Source organism: Ptychodera flava, chromosome 13, assembly GCF_041260155.1.
Source record: "Ptychodera flava strain L36383 chromosome 13, AS_Pfla_20210202, whole genome shotgun sequence".
NCBI classification, from domain to species: domain Eukaryota; kingdom Metazoa; phylum Hemichordata; class Enteropneusta; family Ptychoderidae; genus Ptychodera; species Ptychodera flava.
In genome coordinates this window covers 34179898-34199207 of record NC_091940.1, presented here as the reverse complement: position 1 = coordinate 34199207, position 19310 = coordinate 34179898, and the positions used below count along the sequence as shown (strand labels likewise).

The 19310-nt window shown below is 38.7% G+C and overlaps 1 protein-coding gene across 1 annotated transcript; it reads right to left on the bottom strand.

The window, feature by feature from the left end:
* Window positions 1-272: 272 nt before the first annotated feature.
* Window positions 273-19165, bottom strand: LOC139148241 (cubilin-like). The gene is made up of 19 exons (XM_070719555.1): window positions 18975-19165; window positions 18353-18425; window positions 16329-16784; window positions 15657-15998; window positions 14011-14031; window positions 12274-12603; window positions 11002-11331; window positions 10449-10787; window positions 9917-10255; window positions 9379-9717; window positions 8832-9170; window positions 7456-7794; window positions 6152-6490; window positions 5607-5936; window positions 5065-5403; window positions 2958-3293; window positions 1519-1611; window positions 916-1071; window positions 273-509 (listed from the first exon to the last, which is right to left on the bottom strand). The coding sequence occupies exons 1-19, from the start codon at window positions 19050-19052 to the stop codon at window positions 391-393; spliced, it is 5037 nt and encodes a 1678-aa protein (XP_070575656.1). The 5' UTR covers window positions 19053-19165; the 3' UTR covers window positions 273-390.
* Window positions 19166-19310: the final 145 nt, after the last annotated feature.

Sequence of the window (19310 nt, the reverse complement as noted above, 5' to 3'; positions counted from 1 at the left end):
ATTGTATGGACAAGGTGACGATGAGTCGCCTAGACCGTATATACATGATATTCAGCATAGTCAATGTAGCGCAATAATCTCATGCGAACATGCAAGATCTCCTTAACCCTTTCACCACCATGGTTTGTCCCAAATCCATTGTTTTCTATGGTAAAGTTGGACCTGTATACAGGGAACTGGGGGTGAAAGGGTTAAAATTCGTTAAGCTAAACGAAAAAGGATACAGAAACTGAACCAAATTCAACCAAACATTTTAACCGATGAACACACAAATATTGACACTCATTTTCTAACTTTATTACTCTACTTTATTAATCCATTCATCCACTTAGTACAATATCGATATTAATTTGAAAAGAGTAGTTAAATAATTATGCCAACACTTTGGGACTAAGGTTCGTCTTCATCAAAGTTGTCTATGACATGGTCATCCAAATACTTCAAGACTTGTACGAGGACTTCCTCTCCCGGATTGGCGGGAAGTACTGATCGTCTGAGTGAAATTTCATCTGTAATATCAAATTCAAATTTTATTACAATTTGACACATTTTTGCACAGTGTGCTTATCTCTGCAACCTGCTTGTATTAGTTTTGTTCTCGAAGACAGGTTCACTTCCTTCCAAGTTCTTGTTTCTCCTGCAACTACGTCAACTTAAAATACTGGCTACTAGCCTTGCAATATAGCACAAGCAATCATAAAGGGTTTTTTTGACAAACGAATCCAGTCGGCGTTATACACATGCCGGATGTCTTAACAAGTTGAACACTATAGGGATTTTCGATACTGTATTTGGTGTAGAAAGGAAAAGAACTTTGGCTAATTGGCAAAATCATGTCATAATTTACAGCTAAAGAAACTTTAAATTCAAGACCAAGACGACAAATTTCGTCTGGTCAGATTACACGCTACTTACTTGTCGGTTCTTGACAGAGTTCCGGATCTTCATCGTTAAAGAGCAGAGGGTGGTCCCATGTACAATCTCTGTGACCATCACACAGGTTTTCAGCAGTTATACAATTGGTCAGTGACTCTGCACACCGAATACCAATTGTGCCATGATCAAGGCAGACTAAAAGGGAAGGAAAATGCAAGCTGCCATTACAAGTGACAGTTATATTTTAACCGCGCCGGAATCATGCAACGATCAAATTCTTTCGCATAAAGTAATGGAGCTGTTTCAAAATCTTGTGTGAAAGGAGTTTATGCGCCCATCGAACGCATCAATAGCTGACCAAGAACGTATAGCAATTAGGGCAAAATATACCTTTGACTGCACGTTTAGTACTTTGATTCTGCAGAAAACTTGATATTTTGAATACAAACGTGATTACTAACAAAGGACGGGGACAGTTTTTTATCAATATACTCCCTTCATATAACTGCGTTTCTCGTCTATGACAGAAAGGCCAGGCAGCTCTTCGCCAATGCAATCCATTACATTGTTAGCGATATCATTGATTGTACGTGAAGTAGTAATGTGTCAATGACGTGTGTATAGGGTGTACAGTAAACTCACTTGCGAGGCCATATCTGCCCAATGCTTCTACAAGTGCAGGATCAACAGTTGGTTCAGTGGGACTCGGCAGAGTTGTTACATCCAAAGCTTCATCTAAGGATAAAAAATATGGACATCTTACATGTGGATGACCTTTTGGATGGTCAATAAATGCTACACATCTCAAATAATAGATAGCGGATGAAGGCAATTAACGTAGATTTGATAGACACATATGGTATATCCTTAATATCAAATATTTTCTGATCCCAAATTATATAATATAACCTTGAGATATTAAATGACATTACCTCATCTGTTGCCAACTACATGTCACTGTATGCAGATGATTCAAAATTACACAAGCAAGTTCTTGATACTGAGGATTGTAGGTCATTACAACAAGATCTCAAACACATAGAGAGGTGGTGTGCGGTATGGAAATTGAAACTTAATTGTAAAAAGTGCATGATAATTTCTTTTACCAACAAAAAAGTACCTATTTCTTATAACTACACACTTAATGATGAGATTGTAGATAGAGTGACATCAGTTAAAGATCTCGGTGTGTATATTACTCACAATCTCAATTTTTCCGCTCACATAAATGCGATCACTCTCAAAGCTTTTAAATTATTTGGCTTTATTAAACGTACTCCTAGCAAGTTTCACAATGTTAACACCCTTAAGACTTTATACATAACGCTTGTAAGGAGCCAACTTGAGTACGCCAGCCAGGTTTGGTCTCCACACCAACATTACCTTATCAATCGACTTGAAAGGGTTTAGTGTAAATTTGTAAAATACTTGTGTGACAGAGTAGGAATAGTATACTCATCAAATAACTACGTCACTTTGTATATTCTTTTAAACTTCCGCTTTTACAGGAGCGTAGACTTTTTTAGATATGACTTTCTTTTATAAGTGTATGTTTTCTTCTTACGATTGTCCTGAAATTTTAGAGAATATTTTTTTTAATGTGCCTTCCCGTTCATTACGCTCTGTACAGCTTTTTAAACCAACGGTTTCTAAGAATAATGTACACTCGTTTGCTTTCCTACTCCGACCAATGAAATTTTTAAATACAATTTTACCGAATCAGACTTTTGATATTTTTAATTGTAGCTATGGTAAATTCCGCAGTTTTTTATTTAACTCGATTTATTCGTCTTAATCTTGCAACTTTTTTTTCCAGTTGTTTGTCACTTGTTTGTTATTTACTTGCTTCCTGGTTGTAAGCTTATTTTCGTTCTGTATATCTATTTGTTTATTTTGTTGCTGGAACTGTAATTGGGCGCAAGCTCGTTGTTCCTAGTAAAATAAAATAAAATAAAAAATAAAAAATTCTGTTTTTGATAATTATCAAACGAATGGATCAATTTTATCAATATCTTGAGTTTCTTTTTGGAAAATCTACGAGGTCTAATATTTACTGTTTGAAACATATCAGCAAGATTTACCTGCCCAGACTCTCATGCTGAAACCAGTACCTGCAACCGAGCCATCCGATGTAAATATCACCTCTAGGCGATTCGAGGGCTCTTCTGCGGGATCAGACATAGCGCCCTCACACTCCACCGTGACCCCGTTTATAGTGAGAGGGTCACAGCAGCATTCGGTGTCGAAATCGGTGATCTGGTAGTACAGCTTGGAACCTGGTGGTGCCACGACTGTTCTCTCGCAGTGCGCATATTCATTGTAGTGTTCTGGATAGTTTGGAGAGGTGAGAAGCACTTCATGACCGGCTTCAAGAGACACATGTTCACCACAGCCAGGCTTGCCCTCTGTCTTCATTTCTGGAAAACATTGTTTTTATTCTCAGCAGTTTGATCAATTTGCATGCAGCTTTTGAGATATATCTTCCTCGGATCAGTTGCCTCGACAGGATTAGATACCAGCAACATAAAAAGAAAGTTTTGTGTCTTCGTCTTGTTGGACAGATCCGGAAAGACTGATTCAAATTTATCAGTATATTTAGCCTGCTCAGACAGCAAATCGTTAACACAGATTAAAATTCTGAGTTCCACCCATCAAGAAAGATTGGAAAAGGTCCTTTCATGCGAGAATTTCAGAGAAGATTGATAATCGATTGAAAAGAAGAACGACGTGCACTCAAAGATGAGAAAGCACCTTTGATACAAATCCAGCAAGGTTGACGAAAATTTCATAAGAAGGATATTGCCATTTTAGAATCTTGTCATCTGTTCGTCAAATGACAATTACCAAAGGCAGAGGTCAATAGCTTGCCTCAAAGACACGCACGTATAATTTACATGATAAGATTTAAGGTGATGATCAAATTTGTTCGCCAAAGATGCTAACTATCTTGAACGAAAGTCGATATGAAATAAGTACAGAAAGTTACCAGTACTTTTGATTTGTTTATTGTTGATCTGGTGAAGTCTTTGTGAAATGGACGAAATCGCTCATTTTTGAGATTCTTTCGTGAATTTTGTTTGTACTTTTTTGGGGGTTAACTTCTTGACACAAGCTAAATTACTGGCAATCATGCATGGCTTAATTTATACTGTTGCATTAAGTTTTTAACCCCACACAAATTTTTGTAATGAAATCTTAAATATTGGCGGTACCATACATAGTGGTAATGTGTACTTGTCACAGGAAAGCAAGTCGGCGTCGGAAAATCTATTTTGTCAAAAGGTAACAAACGAAATCCTTTGTATGCATTCAACAAAGGAGTAATTTCTGACACCTTAGCAGTTTTGTATCGTCTCCGTAATGTACACTGAGTGACTTATGAAAGTATTCCATGTTTTCGTAGTGTCACGAAAAAAGATTGAAACAAGAGCTTCGTCCATTTACTGAGTATCATAAACAGAGTTGCAACACTTGCATGCTTTTGTTCCATGGTCGTCCGGTAGACTATTGGCTTTTCATATAAAATGAGCTTCAAAGGTGTTAAACTTTTTGGAGGCTTTGTTTGTGGTTGATAATTACACGAGATTATGCGAAACATACGACGAGATGGCATCGTACTGCCAGTCGCGTAGCAACCATAGTTACTTTGTGAGCTCTCAGGCCAGAAACACTGCCTCACGCCAATCAAAACATAACACGCCAGCAGTTTCATAAACATGTCCTTTCTTGACGCACGTGTAAAAGACGGTATGACTGACCGTAAACCATTGAGTAAAACCAGACAGTATCGATAAAAGACTTTCAAATTTGGTTCAAACACACTCATTATATATTCATAAAAATATGAGAGGAATTTTTAAAACGGTAAAACCCACTTTCCTGAAGCTCAAACACTCCCGTTTTTGCCAGCACATCAATTCCGATCAGCACCACACGACAACAACAACACAAACTTTGTCGAACATACTTTCGCTTAACAATTGGTGAAAATCCGAAAATTACCGAAGGGTGCATGGTCGGCACTCTTCGGAAAGAGAGCCAAGAGCTTCGTGAGGCGAGGCAAACACGGATTGCTTACGTAACCGCTTCACGCCTTAAACAATAGGTGTTGCCACTCTGTCTATGATACTCTGTGGTCCATTTAACTGAAGGTAAATCTGAAAGACAATTGTTGAATAGACATCCTACCTGTCCAGATTTTCAAATTGAAACCGCTGTACTGCGCAGAGCCATCCGATGTAAATCGAATCACAACCTGATCAGTTGTCAATTCAGTCCTTTCGCTGTAGTAATTATTACATTCTTGGGCAATATCATTTATCTCCAGATGATCACAACAGCATTCGATGTTCAAATACAGAACCTGGACGTATACCTCGATGCCCTCTGGCAATTCCGGGAGATCTACGGTCGTGACACATTCTTCGTCGGCGTTGTATTCGGAAGGATAGTTTGGAGAACTGATGACCAGTTCTTCGCCGATCTCAAGTGTGTGTGATGCGGCACATGAAGTCGTGTTTGGTATTTCTGTGATAAAAGAGAGAGGTAGCGATTCAGTCTTTTAAAATTTATTTTCAAAACTACTAGACAATAAAATTTAAACTAAGAAGACATTGAAATATCCAGTATTGTAGTGTTTCTTTGTTGTTATATGCTCTGAAAATGAAAAAGTGCCATTATCAATTTAGTGGTTGGAAAATAAAAAAAATACTGTCAAGTAGACGTCCAACCTGTCCAGACTTTCAAACTGAAACCGCTGAACTGCACAGAGCCATCCGATGTAAATCGAATCACAACCTGATCAGTTGTCACTTCAGTTTTTTCGTTGTAGTAATTATCGCAGTTCAGTAAAACATCGTTTATCTCCAATTGATCGCAGCAGCATTCGATGGTGAAATCAAGGACCTGGATGTACGCCACAAAGCCCTCCGTCAACTCTGGGAGATCTACTGTCGTGACACATTCTTCGCCGGCGTTGTATTCGGAAGGATAGTTTGGAGAACTGATGACCAATTCTTCGCCTATCTCTAGTGTTTGTGATGCGGCACATGAAGTATTGCCTGGCATTTATATCATGAAGAGAGAGAGGTGACGATTCAGTATTTTACAATTTATTTTCAAAATTACTAAACATACTATAAAATTCAAACAAAGATGACATCGAAGTAACTGTAATATCGGCGTTGATTTGCTGTTGTTGATAGTTCAAATTAAAAAAATGACATTGTGAAATTAATTTGAAACTCAACAGAGTACTATCATGTAAATATCTTACCTGTCCAGACTTTCAAACTGAAACCGCTGTACTGCACAGAGCCATCCGATGTAAATTGAATTACAACCTGATCACCTGTCACTTTAGTCCTTTCGCTGTAGTAATTATCACAATTCTGTAGAACATCGTTTATCTCTAATACATCGCAGCAGCATTCGATGTTGAAATCAACAACTTGGATGTACGCCTCCAAGCCCTCTGTCACGTCTGGAAGATCTACCGTTGTTACACATTTTTCATCGGCGTTGTATTCGGAAGGATAGTTTGGAGAACTGATGACCAATTCTTCGCCGATCTCAAGTTTGTGTGATGTGGTACATGAAGTCGTGTCTGGCATTTCTGTGATAAAAGAATGAGATAGCGATTCAATCTTTTACAATTTATTTTCAAAAATACTTGACCATTAAATTCAAACTAAGGGAGCCGTCATTATTTACGGCCGGGGGGGGGGGTCCGAGGAAACTGAAATTTCGAGTAACCCCTGCCAACCATGATGAATTTTAGTACCCCATCTCTAACACAGAAATTTGACTGACCCCCCCCAAACACACATAGAAAAGTTAAACACCAAAACAAATATTTTGTAAAATTAACAAAAATACAGTGATAGTAAAGATCTTTCAAATCCTGGTATAAGCTTACCCTGCCAGATTATGTCGGTTACCTCATAACGATTAAAAAAGGTGAAACCAAGAAAATGAAATTTAAAGTCACATCAAAGTTTAGATATATAAGCGCATGCTATAATCAGTATCCAACAATATAGTATTGTTTAATTTGGATGGGTATCATGACAGGGTTTTCACTATGATATCTGAAAGGGCAGAATTCGAAAGTACAACTAGAGTGCAAACGAGAGGGTGAGGGGGAAGTATCAGAAGGGGTGTCCCCTGTCTTGCATGGAAAATTTGAGAAATTGATGTGTGCAATGGTGCAGTCTGGTGCAATCTGAGAGTTTTTAAATTTGTTTTTCACTAAGTAAAACTGTCAGAACACCCAAACGGGGAGAGCACAAGAGGGGGTGTCCCCACTCTCGCATCGAAAATTTTGAAAAATTGATGTGTGAAATGGTGCAATCTGACGGGTGTTTCTATTTATTTTGCACCCAAAATTGAGTAACACCCCTGCTTTCTCTGAATATTGTAAGCAACGCCTTCGTAGCTTTCAATTTTCTGAATGACCCCCTCAGATTCCTCAAGGCCCCCGGCCATAAATAATGACGGCTCTCTAAGAGGACATTGAAGTACTGTTGTTGTTTGTTCTTAAAATCAAAAAGTGACATTATCAGAGTGGTCTAACCCTACCTGTCCAGACTTTCAAACTGAAACCGCTGTACTGCACAGAGCCATCCGATGTAAATCGAATCACAACCTGATCTGTTGTCAATTCAGTCCTTTCGCTGTAGTAACTATCACAGTTCTGGGGAACATCGTTTATCTCCAATACATCGCAGCAGCATTCGATGTTCAAATTGACAACTTGGATGTACGCCTCTAAGCCCTCTGTCAACTCTGGGAGATCTACCGTCGTGACACATTCTTCGTTGGCGTTGTATTCGGAAGGATAGTTAGGAGAGCTGATGATCAATTCTTCGCCGATCTCAAGTGTGTGTGATGTAGCACATGATCTCGTGTTTTGCGTTTCTATGATGAAAGAGAGAGGTGACGATTCATTCGTTTACAGTTTCTTTATTAGCATAGAGAGAGCCCCGGGAAAGGCCCACCATCCTCGCTAGCCCTGGCTCCTCTTTTACATATAGGGGGACCTAGCTGTCATGTAAAGTATATGTAAGGTAAGTGTGTTGCAATATGCGGGGCCATAAGATGTGTGAGTGGTTGAAAATGGAGGAGGTCCAGGTTTGCGGGAATGGCTGCTACAAAATTATTGTAAGATTAGTAAAGAAAGTACAGTTCCAGTGCCGTGTAAGTCTTTTGCGAAGCTGGCTCAGAGCATAATACACCTAGGCCGGACCAGTGGTCGAGATAAAGTTCGTATAACAAGCATATAGCTTCGGAGAAAGCTGTCAAAAGCAGTTTAGTCTGGTATTGACTTAGCTTCTCGTAGTCCGAATACTCATTCTGGGAAATTCGTACAAATGCTATACACAACTGAGAGTTCTCGCAGTCCAGACACTCGTATTTAGAGATATCCGTAACTTCTCTTGTAGTCCAAATACCCATTTAGAGAAAAATGTGTGCTACTGATTTACTCCAAACTAACAACATGGCCACTGTTGATGACCTGACTGAAAAGATTGTTAAAGAAATGCCTGACCCTGTTCCATACAGGGTCAGCAGTTTATCGACACTGTGGCTTTTGACAAGTTATTGAAAAAAGAGAGGGTATAATGTTCAATACTACATATCCAAAGTCATTTGGAGATCATAAGGAAATGACCGCCTAAACAATTGAAATGAAAACATGTTTCTCAGATAAGATAAATGGTACACTTTTGGCGACGGGCCGGCAAGAATAGTGGGCCTTCCCTGGGGCTTTCAGTATGCTTGCATTTTGCCATCCCGAAAATGGTACTGGGACATTTTTTGAGAGGTAAATAGGGTCTGTTCACCACCCTGCTGCTAGTGGTCTTGATTTGTTATTGTTGATTATTAAAATTAAAAAGTGACAATGTCAAAGTAATGTGTAAATTAGAAAGACCACAGTCAAGTAGATTTCCTACCTGTCCATACTTTCAAACTGAAACCGCTGTACTGCACAGAGCCATCAGATGTAAATCGAATCACAACCTGATCAGTTGTCACTTCAGTTTTTTCGCTGTAGTAATTATCACAGTTCTGTAAAACATCGTTTATCTCCAATACATCGCAGCAGCATTCGATGTTCAAATACAGAACCTGGACATACGCCTTGATGTCCTCTGTCAAATCCGGGAGATCTACCGTCGTGACACATTCTTCGTCGGCGTTGTATTCGGAAGGATAGTTTGGAGAACTGATGACCAATTCTTCGCCGATCATAAGTGTGTGTGATGCACTGCATGAACCCGTGTCTGGTATTTCTGTGGTAAAAGAAAGGTGACGATTCTGTCTTTTACAATTTCTTTTTCAAATTTAAATTACTCATACTGTAGAATTCAAACAAAGAGGACTTTGAAGTAACAGTAATTTTGGTGTTGATTTGTTGTTGTTGATTATGAAAATTAAAAAAAAGTGACACTGTCAAAGTAATTTGTAAATTAGAAAGAGGACTAGAATTAGACATCCTACCTGTCCATACTTTCAAACTGAAACCGCTGTACTGCACAGAGCCATCAGATATAAATCTAATCACAACTTGATCAGTTGTCACTGCTGTTCTTTCGCTGTCGTAGTTATCACAGTACTGGGTGTCACCATTAATCTCCAGATGATCGCAGCAGCATTCGACGTCGAAGTGCAGAACCTGGACATACGCCTCGATGCCCTCTGTCAATTCTGGGAGATTTACAGTGGTGACACATTCTTCGCCAGCGTTGTATTCGGAAGGATAGTTTGGAGAACTGACGACCAATTCTTCGCCGATGTCAAGTGTGTGTGATGTAGCACATGAATCCTCGTCTGGTATTTCTGTGATGAAAGAGAGAGGTAGCGATTTAGTCTTTCACAAAGTCTTAGTCTTTTTCAAAACTACTCAAACGAAAGAATTTAAACATAGGAATATATCGAAGTAACTGTAATATTGGTTTTCGTTTGATATTGCATTCAAAAACGACATTGTGAAATTCGTTTGAAAGTCAGAAAGGGTACTAATATGTAAACATCCTACCTGTCCATAGTTTCAAACTGAAACCGCTGAACTGCATAGAGCTATCCGATGTAAATCTAATCACAACCTGATCAGTTGTCACAGCTGATCTTTCGTTGTAGTAATTATCACAGGTCTGTAGAACATCATTTATCTCCAGATGGTCGCAACAGCATTCAATGTCGAAATGAAGAATCTGGACGTATGCCACGTTGCCCTCTCTCAACTCTGGCAGATCTACCGTCGTGACGCATTCTTCGTCGGCATTGTATTCGGAAGGATAGTTTGGAGAACTGATGACCAATTCTTCGCCGATCTCAAGTGTGTAAGAGGCAGCACATGAATCCGTGTCTGGTGTTTCTGTGATGAAAGAGAGAGGTAGCGATTTAGTCTTTCACAATTTCTTTTTCAAAACTACTCAAACAAAAGAATTCAAACATAGGAATATATCGAAGTAACTGTAATATTGGTTTTCGTTTGATATTGCATTCAAAAACGACATTGTGAAATTCGTTTGAAAGGCAGAGAGGGTACTAATATGTAAACACCCAACCTGTCCATAGTTTCAAACTGAAACCGCTGAACTGCATAGAGCCATCCGATGTAAATCTAATCACAACCTGATCAGTTGTCACAGCTGTTCTTTCGTTGTAGTAATTATCACAGTCCTGAGGAACATCATTTATCTCCAGATGATCGCAGCAGCATTCAATGACGAAATGAAGAACCTGGATGTATGCCACGATACCATCTGTCAACTCTGGGAGATCTACCGTCGTGACGCATTCTTCGTCGGCGTTGTAAGCCGAAGGATAATTTGGAGAGCTGATGACCAATTCTTCGCCGATCTCAAGTGTGTAAGACGCAGCACATGAAGTCGTGTCCGGTATCTCTGTGGGTAGGAACATTCATTTGCGATGAAAATGGTTCAATGTCAAAGAGCTAATGTATGATAATCATAATGATGACCTGTACATTGTTTTACACGTCAGTGGAGAGTTTGTTAATATTAACGATGATAATAATATATTATCAGGAAAAAAATCAGTTTTCAGAGCGAATCTGTGCTCCAGTTCCGCAACATTTTATCAGGATAAACATCTTACCAGCTGAAACAGTGATAGTATAACCGCTGTACTGGGCGCTTGAATCGCTTATAAAGGACACCACCAGTTGATTTGAAGACAGGGTCGTTCTTTCTCTGAAGTAATCATCACATGTCTGTTCAACGTCGTTCAGGGTGAGATGGTCACAGCAGCATTCGACATCAAAATGTGTGACCTGGACGTTAATCAAAGCGCCCTCTGGAGCTGTAACTGTTGTAACGCAATTTTCACCAGCATCATAGTTGCTTGGATAATTTGGTGATGTTATGACAATTTCTTCATTGGGCATAAGCATGAACTCTCCCCCGCATATCTGGATTGGATTGTCTTCTGTTGACATAGGAAAATGCATCAGTCCTAATACACTTTTCGATGTATGTATATTTTATTCAAACACAAATCTACTTCCAAGAGTACGATGAATGGAAGGGTATTTGCGCACAACAAACGTGATCACTGAATTTCACCTACAAGTGTCATTTCATTGTGTGTGGTTGTCTATGGTGCAAACTGTGAACAATGTTGTCCCCAGACAAATATAGATTTATCTACGGATTTACATATGTTTGACAATTGATGTAAATTTACTCCACCAGGATATGGTGACTAGAAGTGTATATGTGAACAAGACATTCGATTTGGGAATTTCGTCCAAAGCGTCATGTCACTATACATTGTTGCATATGGAACAAACTGACCATTTTTTTCTGAAATAAATCTGGTAAAATCTGTGCATTTGTGTATCTAGAACCTAATATGAATGTACTTTAATAGAATATAGAATGACTGAGAGGGCAATTGTGCACAAGGAATTTGATTCGGATTGGTATGGTGAAAACTATGAATATTTTATTAAATAAAAAACTGGCAATATCCGTGCAATGCTATAATACAGTCAACTCATTAGTGTGACTTTATCTGTATTATTGTGTTTTGATGCAGTGATATTCTTAATGTTGATCTGCCGGACAGGTACTAAATACAATGCATTCATAGCGGAGAAACAAACACCATGATGGAAGTTTTATATGTTTGTTTCTTTGCCTTGAAAGTGAATGAAATCAAAAAGAAATCATAATTTATTTTCAAAGCTCACAAATTCAAATAACAAAGGTCTAATACTCAACGTAAGCTTGTGCAGAGTGCGCATATTATATACTGATCCTTTGTACGAGAGAGAGAGAGAGAGAGAGAGAGAGAGAGAGAGAGGGAGTCGATAGAAGCTAGCCATGTTGCTGATACATTAAATGATTAATGAGCAGTGTTTTTTACCTGCCCAGACACGAATCACAAAACCATTGCCCTCAACGGTCCCCTCAGTTGTCACAGACAAAGACAGCGAGTCTGTCGACACCTCAGCTCTTTCGAAATAGTTCTCCCCGCATTCGAGTATAGCGCCGTCGACTTCCACTTCTCCACAGCAACATGTTAATCCAAAGTCGACGATTTCGTAGTGCAGCTTAGCACCGGCTTGTGTAAGGACTGAAGCGGAACACGTAATCGGCTGCCCCTGTTGTGAAGCGTATTCGGGTAGTGCTATGGCTAGTTCTCGTCCAGGTTCCACCGTGAATTCACCGTCACAGATGTCCACCTTTGTAGTAGCTTCTCCCATTAAGGAAAGTCAATAAATTATGTTTTAAAGAAGTGGAACTGCATATCATAAAAATAAGTATTCTTACGTCACTCAATTCATCATAGTGAGTGATCACAAAATTGTGTTTTACCAGATCGCTCTGCATGGAGAAATTCAAATTGAAGCGTACAGGACTACTTGCTATCTTTCGGGAGCCGTCATTATTTACGGCCCGGGGGGAGGAATTTCATTTCGAGTACCTCCTGTCGACCATGATGAATTTGAGTACCCCCTCTCGAACTCAGAAATTTCGACTGACCCCCTCCTCCACTTCAATACATTTCTTTGTAAAATTATAAAAATACGGCCATAGTAACAAACTCTCAAATCCTAATGTACACTGCTCGATTTTCAGCGGTTATCTCATGAGGGTTGAAAAAGGTGAAAAAGGTGAAAACATCAAAATGAAATTCAAAGTGACAACAAATACAGATACAAAAGCTCACGCGTATTGATTAATTTGGATCGGTATTCTAACTGGGCAGAATTTGAAAGTGCAAGGGGGAGAACACGCGAGAGGCTGAGGGGGAAAGCGTCAGGGGGACTGTCCCCTATCTTACATGTAAAATTTTTAGAAATTGGTATGTGAAACGGTGCAGTCTGGTGCGATCTGAGAGGTGTTTTAATTTGTTTTTTACTAGTAAAACTGTTAGAACACCTTAAGGGGGCATCGAAAATTTTGAGAAATTGATGTGTGGAATGGTGCAATCTGAGAGGTGTTTTAATTTATTTAGCACAAAAAAATTGAGTAATCCCCCGTCTTCCTCTCCACATTTTGAGCAACCCCCTTGAAGTTTTCAATATTTTGAGCATCTTCGCTTGCCAATGTCTCTTGTCCGGGCAGCTGGGAAAAGTGAGAGCGGAAGATGTATTTTGTGTGACCCCTCTCACATTCCTCCGACCCCAGGCTGTGAATAATGACGGCTACCTTTTTTGAAAAACATGTATTTAAGAGTCTTTCAGTTTCAAAATTTAAATTAAGAATACCTTAACAATTACCTAGTCTGTCTCAAGTAGAATGCACTAATTTCGAGAAGATTTCATTGGAAATAAAAGAAATCAAGTCAAGACATCTGAGGAGTACTGCTTTACAATGGAATTGCAAATGTCGACTTGTGCCATAAAACGCAAAGACGATCCTCTGTATAAGCTTACAGCTATTCTGCCCTTCTGCGTTGAACAAAATGAAGTTCCAAATGAAGCCGCATCGATTTATTAAATCTCACATTTGGCATGCATGTGACATGTTGTACGCAAAGTGTGCAAAGGGATTTTTGCTTCGATGAAACACTTAACTGGTCTATTTACTATTCTTGGACACACTCAGCGAACACAGATAGCGTACACTTGATGTGATTAAAGTGTCTATGTCTTACCTGACGGCGGAGTGTAATATCCTTGAGGAAAAAATGAAAGGAAGAAAAAATGTAAAAAGTCGGATTAAGATACTTTTGAACGACTGAATTTGAAATGATAAAGTACAAGTAATAGTGGTAGATATGTAAACTTAGTCCAGCGTGGGTAATCTTGCCTGTTTGTTTCTCTGGACAAGGAATGATTGTTTTAGAATCTCAAGTCATCAAATACTTCAGAATCGCGAGAAAACTAAAAGCGAAGTGCTAACAGACAAATGCAAAATACGCGTGCACGCACAAGCATATTCTCCTCGGATACAGAAGAGTTTACATGATTATGTGTATTTATGCATATACCCATGCAAAAATCCTCATCGAATAAAGCTGAAAGTATCTAACAGCAAGCTATTGTCTGGGCTATTTTAAAACACTAACCGTGTAGTACCTTGTTTTCAGAGTTTGTCATCTTTTTGTTGCAGTAGATGGTAAAATGCAGTGCAGGGGGAAAACCGGATATTCGGTTGCCGTGGTGACAATTTCAGGGTTAAAATATGAGGAAATTTGTGGCAAAGATATCTATTGAACGAAAAGTCATACAACACCGAATTTTTTCTGTAGCATTCAGATGTATATGTATTACAATGTGAACCTAAATCTATGACTGTTTAAGATGTCATATAAATTAAATCATAGTCATCTCGGTAAGATTGAAAAATTAATAAATTTCACAACTTTCCGTCAAGTTTCTACTATGACATGATTGGATGACCTTGTTTTTTGAAGTTATTTTGTAAAGTATTTAATTTCACATATGTTGGCTGATTTTCATTGCATTCCAACCATTCTTTCAAGAGTTATTACTGCCACAAGAAACGAATGCAGTACAAAACACAATTGTTAGGAGTATTGGATTGAAATGTTTACAACATAAAGGTGATACTCATACTTCATGCAAAGTTTACGACCTCAAAATAGGGTATTGGACAAGTTTAAATTGTCAGTTAGAATTCTATTTAAAAGCCTGGTTGTAATTGCTTTCTAAGTGAAAAATGAACTGTTAATTATCAAAAAAACATTGATTTTATAATCAGCATGATAATGAAATTCATGTGAGATTCTTTACTTGTTATGTATATGGACACCATAACGTCTAATATGGTTTGTTTTCTGGTTTAATTGCTATACCGAATGAAAATCTTCATATGCCTTACAGTAATATCCACACAAAATATAAACAGAATCATTTGTTGCAAATTTCTTCCCGATTACTCATTGATCTGGCTTTTTTAGACTGCAATTAGTCTCAAACTCACAATTTCCACAACGCCATATTTTTACCTCTGAAAAAGCTGCTTCAATAAGCAAGCAAATGGTCACTACTTCATACATGATGCCATAACTCAACAAAGTTTTTAGGCAACCAAAAATAGCGATTTACCTGTTTTGAATATATAATTAGACTAAATAAAATTTGACCAGGGGTCAGTTGGAAAAAACGCGATTTTTCTCGATTTTAGTTAATATTTTTGAAGAATGATATAGCTTATTTGAAAGTATACATGTCGAGGGTGACAATGAAGGAAAAAAATAAAATTAGATTTTTTGAGCATTTTGACCGACATTAGCCCAGACGATGGCCTTAGCCTTAAAAGAGCATTGTTAAATACCTGCAGTAACCAAAAGTTGAAATCCCCTTCGCTGACCAGTTCCATCTGTTCTCAGTCGAAAAGTAACCTCGTCAGAGGTAAGATACATCACATTTGGAAGAGATGTTTTGTCACACATGTAGCTATACTCGTCGATTGAAAGGAAGTCACAACATCCACACTCAAGGTCGAAATCTAGGACCTGCACTCGAAGTGTAAGGCCTGGTCGTGCTTTTACTTTGGTGGAACAGTCTGTGTGTCGCGGATATGGGTATGGGTAGCCGTATGATTCAACAATAACGCCGTCACCTTCCTGGAGATCTTCATAATTGTTCACGCCACATGGGACAGTGGGTACAGAAACTGAAAGAGCAGGTATCGTGCAAATGCAGAATTTCGTCGTTATTGGGAGAAACTTGGCGAAAACATTTATAGACTCTAGAAAAATGGTCCATGAAAATATTAAATTTGTGCATAAAATATGAAAACTACGTTTTAACTCATTTTGCATGAAAGTAAACAGATGTCATCTCAATGACGCGACACAATTACTCTGTCATTTGTCATTTTCATCTTCAACCTATCTGTTGTAAATAACTTTTCTTGACAAAGAATAAATGGATCATAATAATTGATTTGCTATAAAATAAAGTCTTTGAACAGAACCAAGGCATTTGGAAATTCGTATCTTACCTATGCTGAAATGGAAGCTGCTGTACTCTCCAAACTGCCCCTCGACAAAACGTATCTTCAGTTCAGGAGTCTTGAAGGCCAGTAGGTAACCGGGGAGGTAATGCAGACTGTACTGCTTCGGCTCTGGGCCCTCGTCCGTCTCTTCCTCACCCGAACCCCATTCCAAATCCCCATCCCCGGAGCCGGAGCCGGAGCCCGATCCAGATCCGAAGCCATAGTAACCGTCCTCTTCTCCCAGACCCCAGTCTTGGGGAACTATTGCGAGTGGCTCGAAAGTCACGTAGTCGCCCCAGAAAACCTCAAATTTCTGGAAAATTACCAGGAACGTAGAGCCGTAGGTCGTTCTCACAGTCGTCACACAGTCTCCATCAATGACGGAATGGCCTGGGTAACCAGGAGAAACTACGGACACACTGCCACCTTCGTAGATAAATTCATCGCTTGGGCATTCGAGGGCTGATAGGACAAAATATTGAAGCAGAGTGTGACATAATTTCAGATAATACATTCTCTTGCATTTATTTGTATATCGTCTCATATACATTGAATATCACCTCCCTTTATTCCATTACATGTGGTATTTCACCGCGTATATTCATCATTTGTGAACATTTTGATTGTCATAGAAAGTTGAATGACAGCTCAAAAATAATTAGAAATTGATTGTTTGCGAGCTTAGTAAGATCCTACGGGAAATCTGAATTCGATGAAGGGTGACGTTTAACAAATCACAGTCACAGAAAGTCATACAAAATGATGGAAACACATAAACCAATATCATTACACATGGAAAGACAAGTATGCCTTTCAAGTAACATGAAAATTTATGAAGACATCAAACACGCCTTTATAGGTTTCCAGCAATATGAAAAAGGCGGTGGAGAAGCAGATAAATTGCAAAACTTCCGAAAGTTTCCAAAGTTGACAAATTCCTGAGTGGCGAATGTGTAAAAGTTCAGCAATGATCATTAAGTTTTTACTCTAAAGTTGGCATTATAATCATATCGGCATGACGTCACATTTGAGATAATGATGCGCATAAAGTAAGCTAACTACACTACATCGGAAACGATTCAAAACGGTCGGAAATTTAGGCAGTGCGAAACAAAAGATTAATCCATTTTTGGTAATGGGATGTTTGTTCTTTGAAGTAACGGGATCGGCGTGACGTCACTCTTTAAAGCTAATGAAATGTAAGCCTGTTTTCACTCATTTTATCATGGCATTTTAGTAGATGACAATTTAGTGTATTAGGTATAGAAGTTCCCGTCGAAGGGCAATTATTAAATTTAATTCGGCAAATTTAATTCGTGATCTAAGTAATTATGTATTTCGGAAGTGCCCTTTTCTGCAATTATTCCACATAAATGATATTCCATCGAGAACAATAGGGCATGCTACTGTGCAAAAGTATCTCGCAATGTTGTATTACATTTCTTTGAAGTTATAGGGGACTTATAATGGACTGTTCTATTTTAGGGAGGGGGTATGAAAATTTAACTATGTAAAATGCACAGAATATAGTTTTCTGTGGCTTGAAAACATAGAAAGTGAGAGATCATATTTGGATTTATGTATAGGTTTTGTAAGTTATCTTTTAGTATTTCTCTTCAAAACATAAATATCAACTCATTTTCACACTTATTACTTTACTCAAATCTAACAGTCTTTCATCATGGAGAATGGGCAGCACCACGGTACAAAGTCAATGACTTGCGGCGTGACGTAGGTTAGGTGGTTGACCCTGCACGCCATATTGCAAAGTTTCTTGTCGGCTACAGTCACCAGACATTTACTCCTTTACACCAAAGGTCTAAATGTTCTTCTTCAAAATATTGATATAGCGTTTCATTAAAATTCATTACTACCCCAAACTCTAATGGATGTAGCTGGTAGAGAGAGGTCGGCAGGAGAGGGCGGAAAAAGTTGTGATTTGCAATACAATGTATGTATGCAGTATCACTGGGCAAATACTACTAATCCTATCGTTGGCTATAGCCACCAAATATTTCGCCCGAACTTACCTCCGGAGACATATGTATCGATGTAAAGCCACCTTTTGTGTCGAACATCAACTTCTCTATTGCTGTAGATGTCCTATCAAATAAATGGTGAGCAGCGTTCAACATGTAATAAAGACCAACTGGAGGTTAGATATTGAAACAGCAAATTTGCTCTTATTAATTTACAAACAACGAGAAGTGACACTCTTTTGAAAAGACTAGGTACAGTTTTTTGCACGCACAGCAGCATAGGATTTGTCACTGTGAATTCTATCCCTCGGAACATCCGGAGGCTCCCTGTCCAATTAACGCCAACCTAAACACTAACTCTAAACCGCGTACAGGTTGGAGTTGATGTGCTTTCACCATGGAAAGAAAGCTACTCATCAGAAAGATTGCGCCCCGGGGCAGATATTCGGACTCTCAAATTGTAAAAATACAATTTTAGTCTGCCATTTGGTCGTCAATTGAAAGATGTCGGCAACCAATGTGAACCCAAGAACTGCATTGTTGTAAGGTGATTTTGATAAGTTTTGATACAGAGAAACGGGACGAGTATTTAAAGTTTCGGTACTACTGTTCAGACTTCAAGTTTTAAAAAACAAGGATGTTAGTGATCTGAAATATTCGGAAAATCACTTACCTGTAATTTACCGGAAACGATGCAGGTTGAACTCATCCATATTGACAAAATAAAATATGCAGCAAGTTTGGTTTGCATGCTTTCAACTCTTTATCGCGTCTGAGATGTGGTGGACTTGTCAGCAGAAGTGCCACTTATTCTAGCCGACGAAATGTGTCTGTTTTTAAGCCTAGCCGTATAATTGTCAACGGAAAGAGTTGGGCAATGGCTGCAATCAATATTGTGATAAGGCTTGTCACTTGAAAGAGCTGCAAATAAAACCAGCGGTTAATTTCCTGAAAGAGTAATTAAGTCATTTTGGTTTGAGTGTACTCTTAATGACATATTGAACAGACT

Excerpts from the sequence above, each read along its gene's own strand:
- LOC139148241 (XM_070719555.1), bottom strand. The coding sequence starts at position 19,052 with ATGCAAACCAAACTTGCTGCATATTTTATTTTGTCAATATGGATGAGT. Across the intron at positions 10,788-11,001 it reads TACTATCACTGTTTCAGCTG|AGATACCGGACACGACTTCA; the intron begins GTAAGATGTTTA and ends TCCTACCCACAG. Across the intron at positions 1,072-1,518 it reads GGGCAGATATGGCCTCGCAA|TCTGCCTTGATCATGGCACA; the intron begins GTGAGTTTACTG and ends CTTCCCTTTTAG.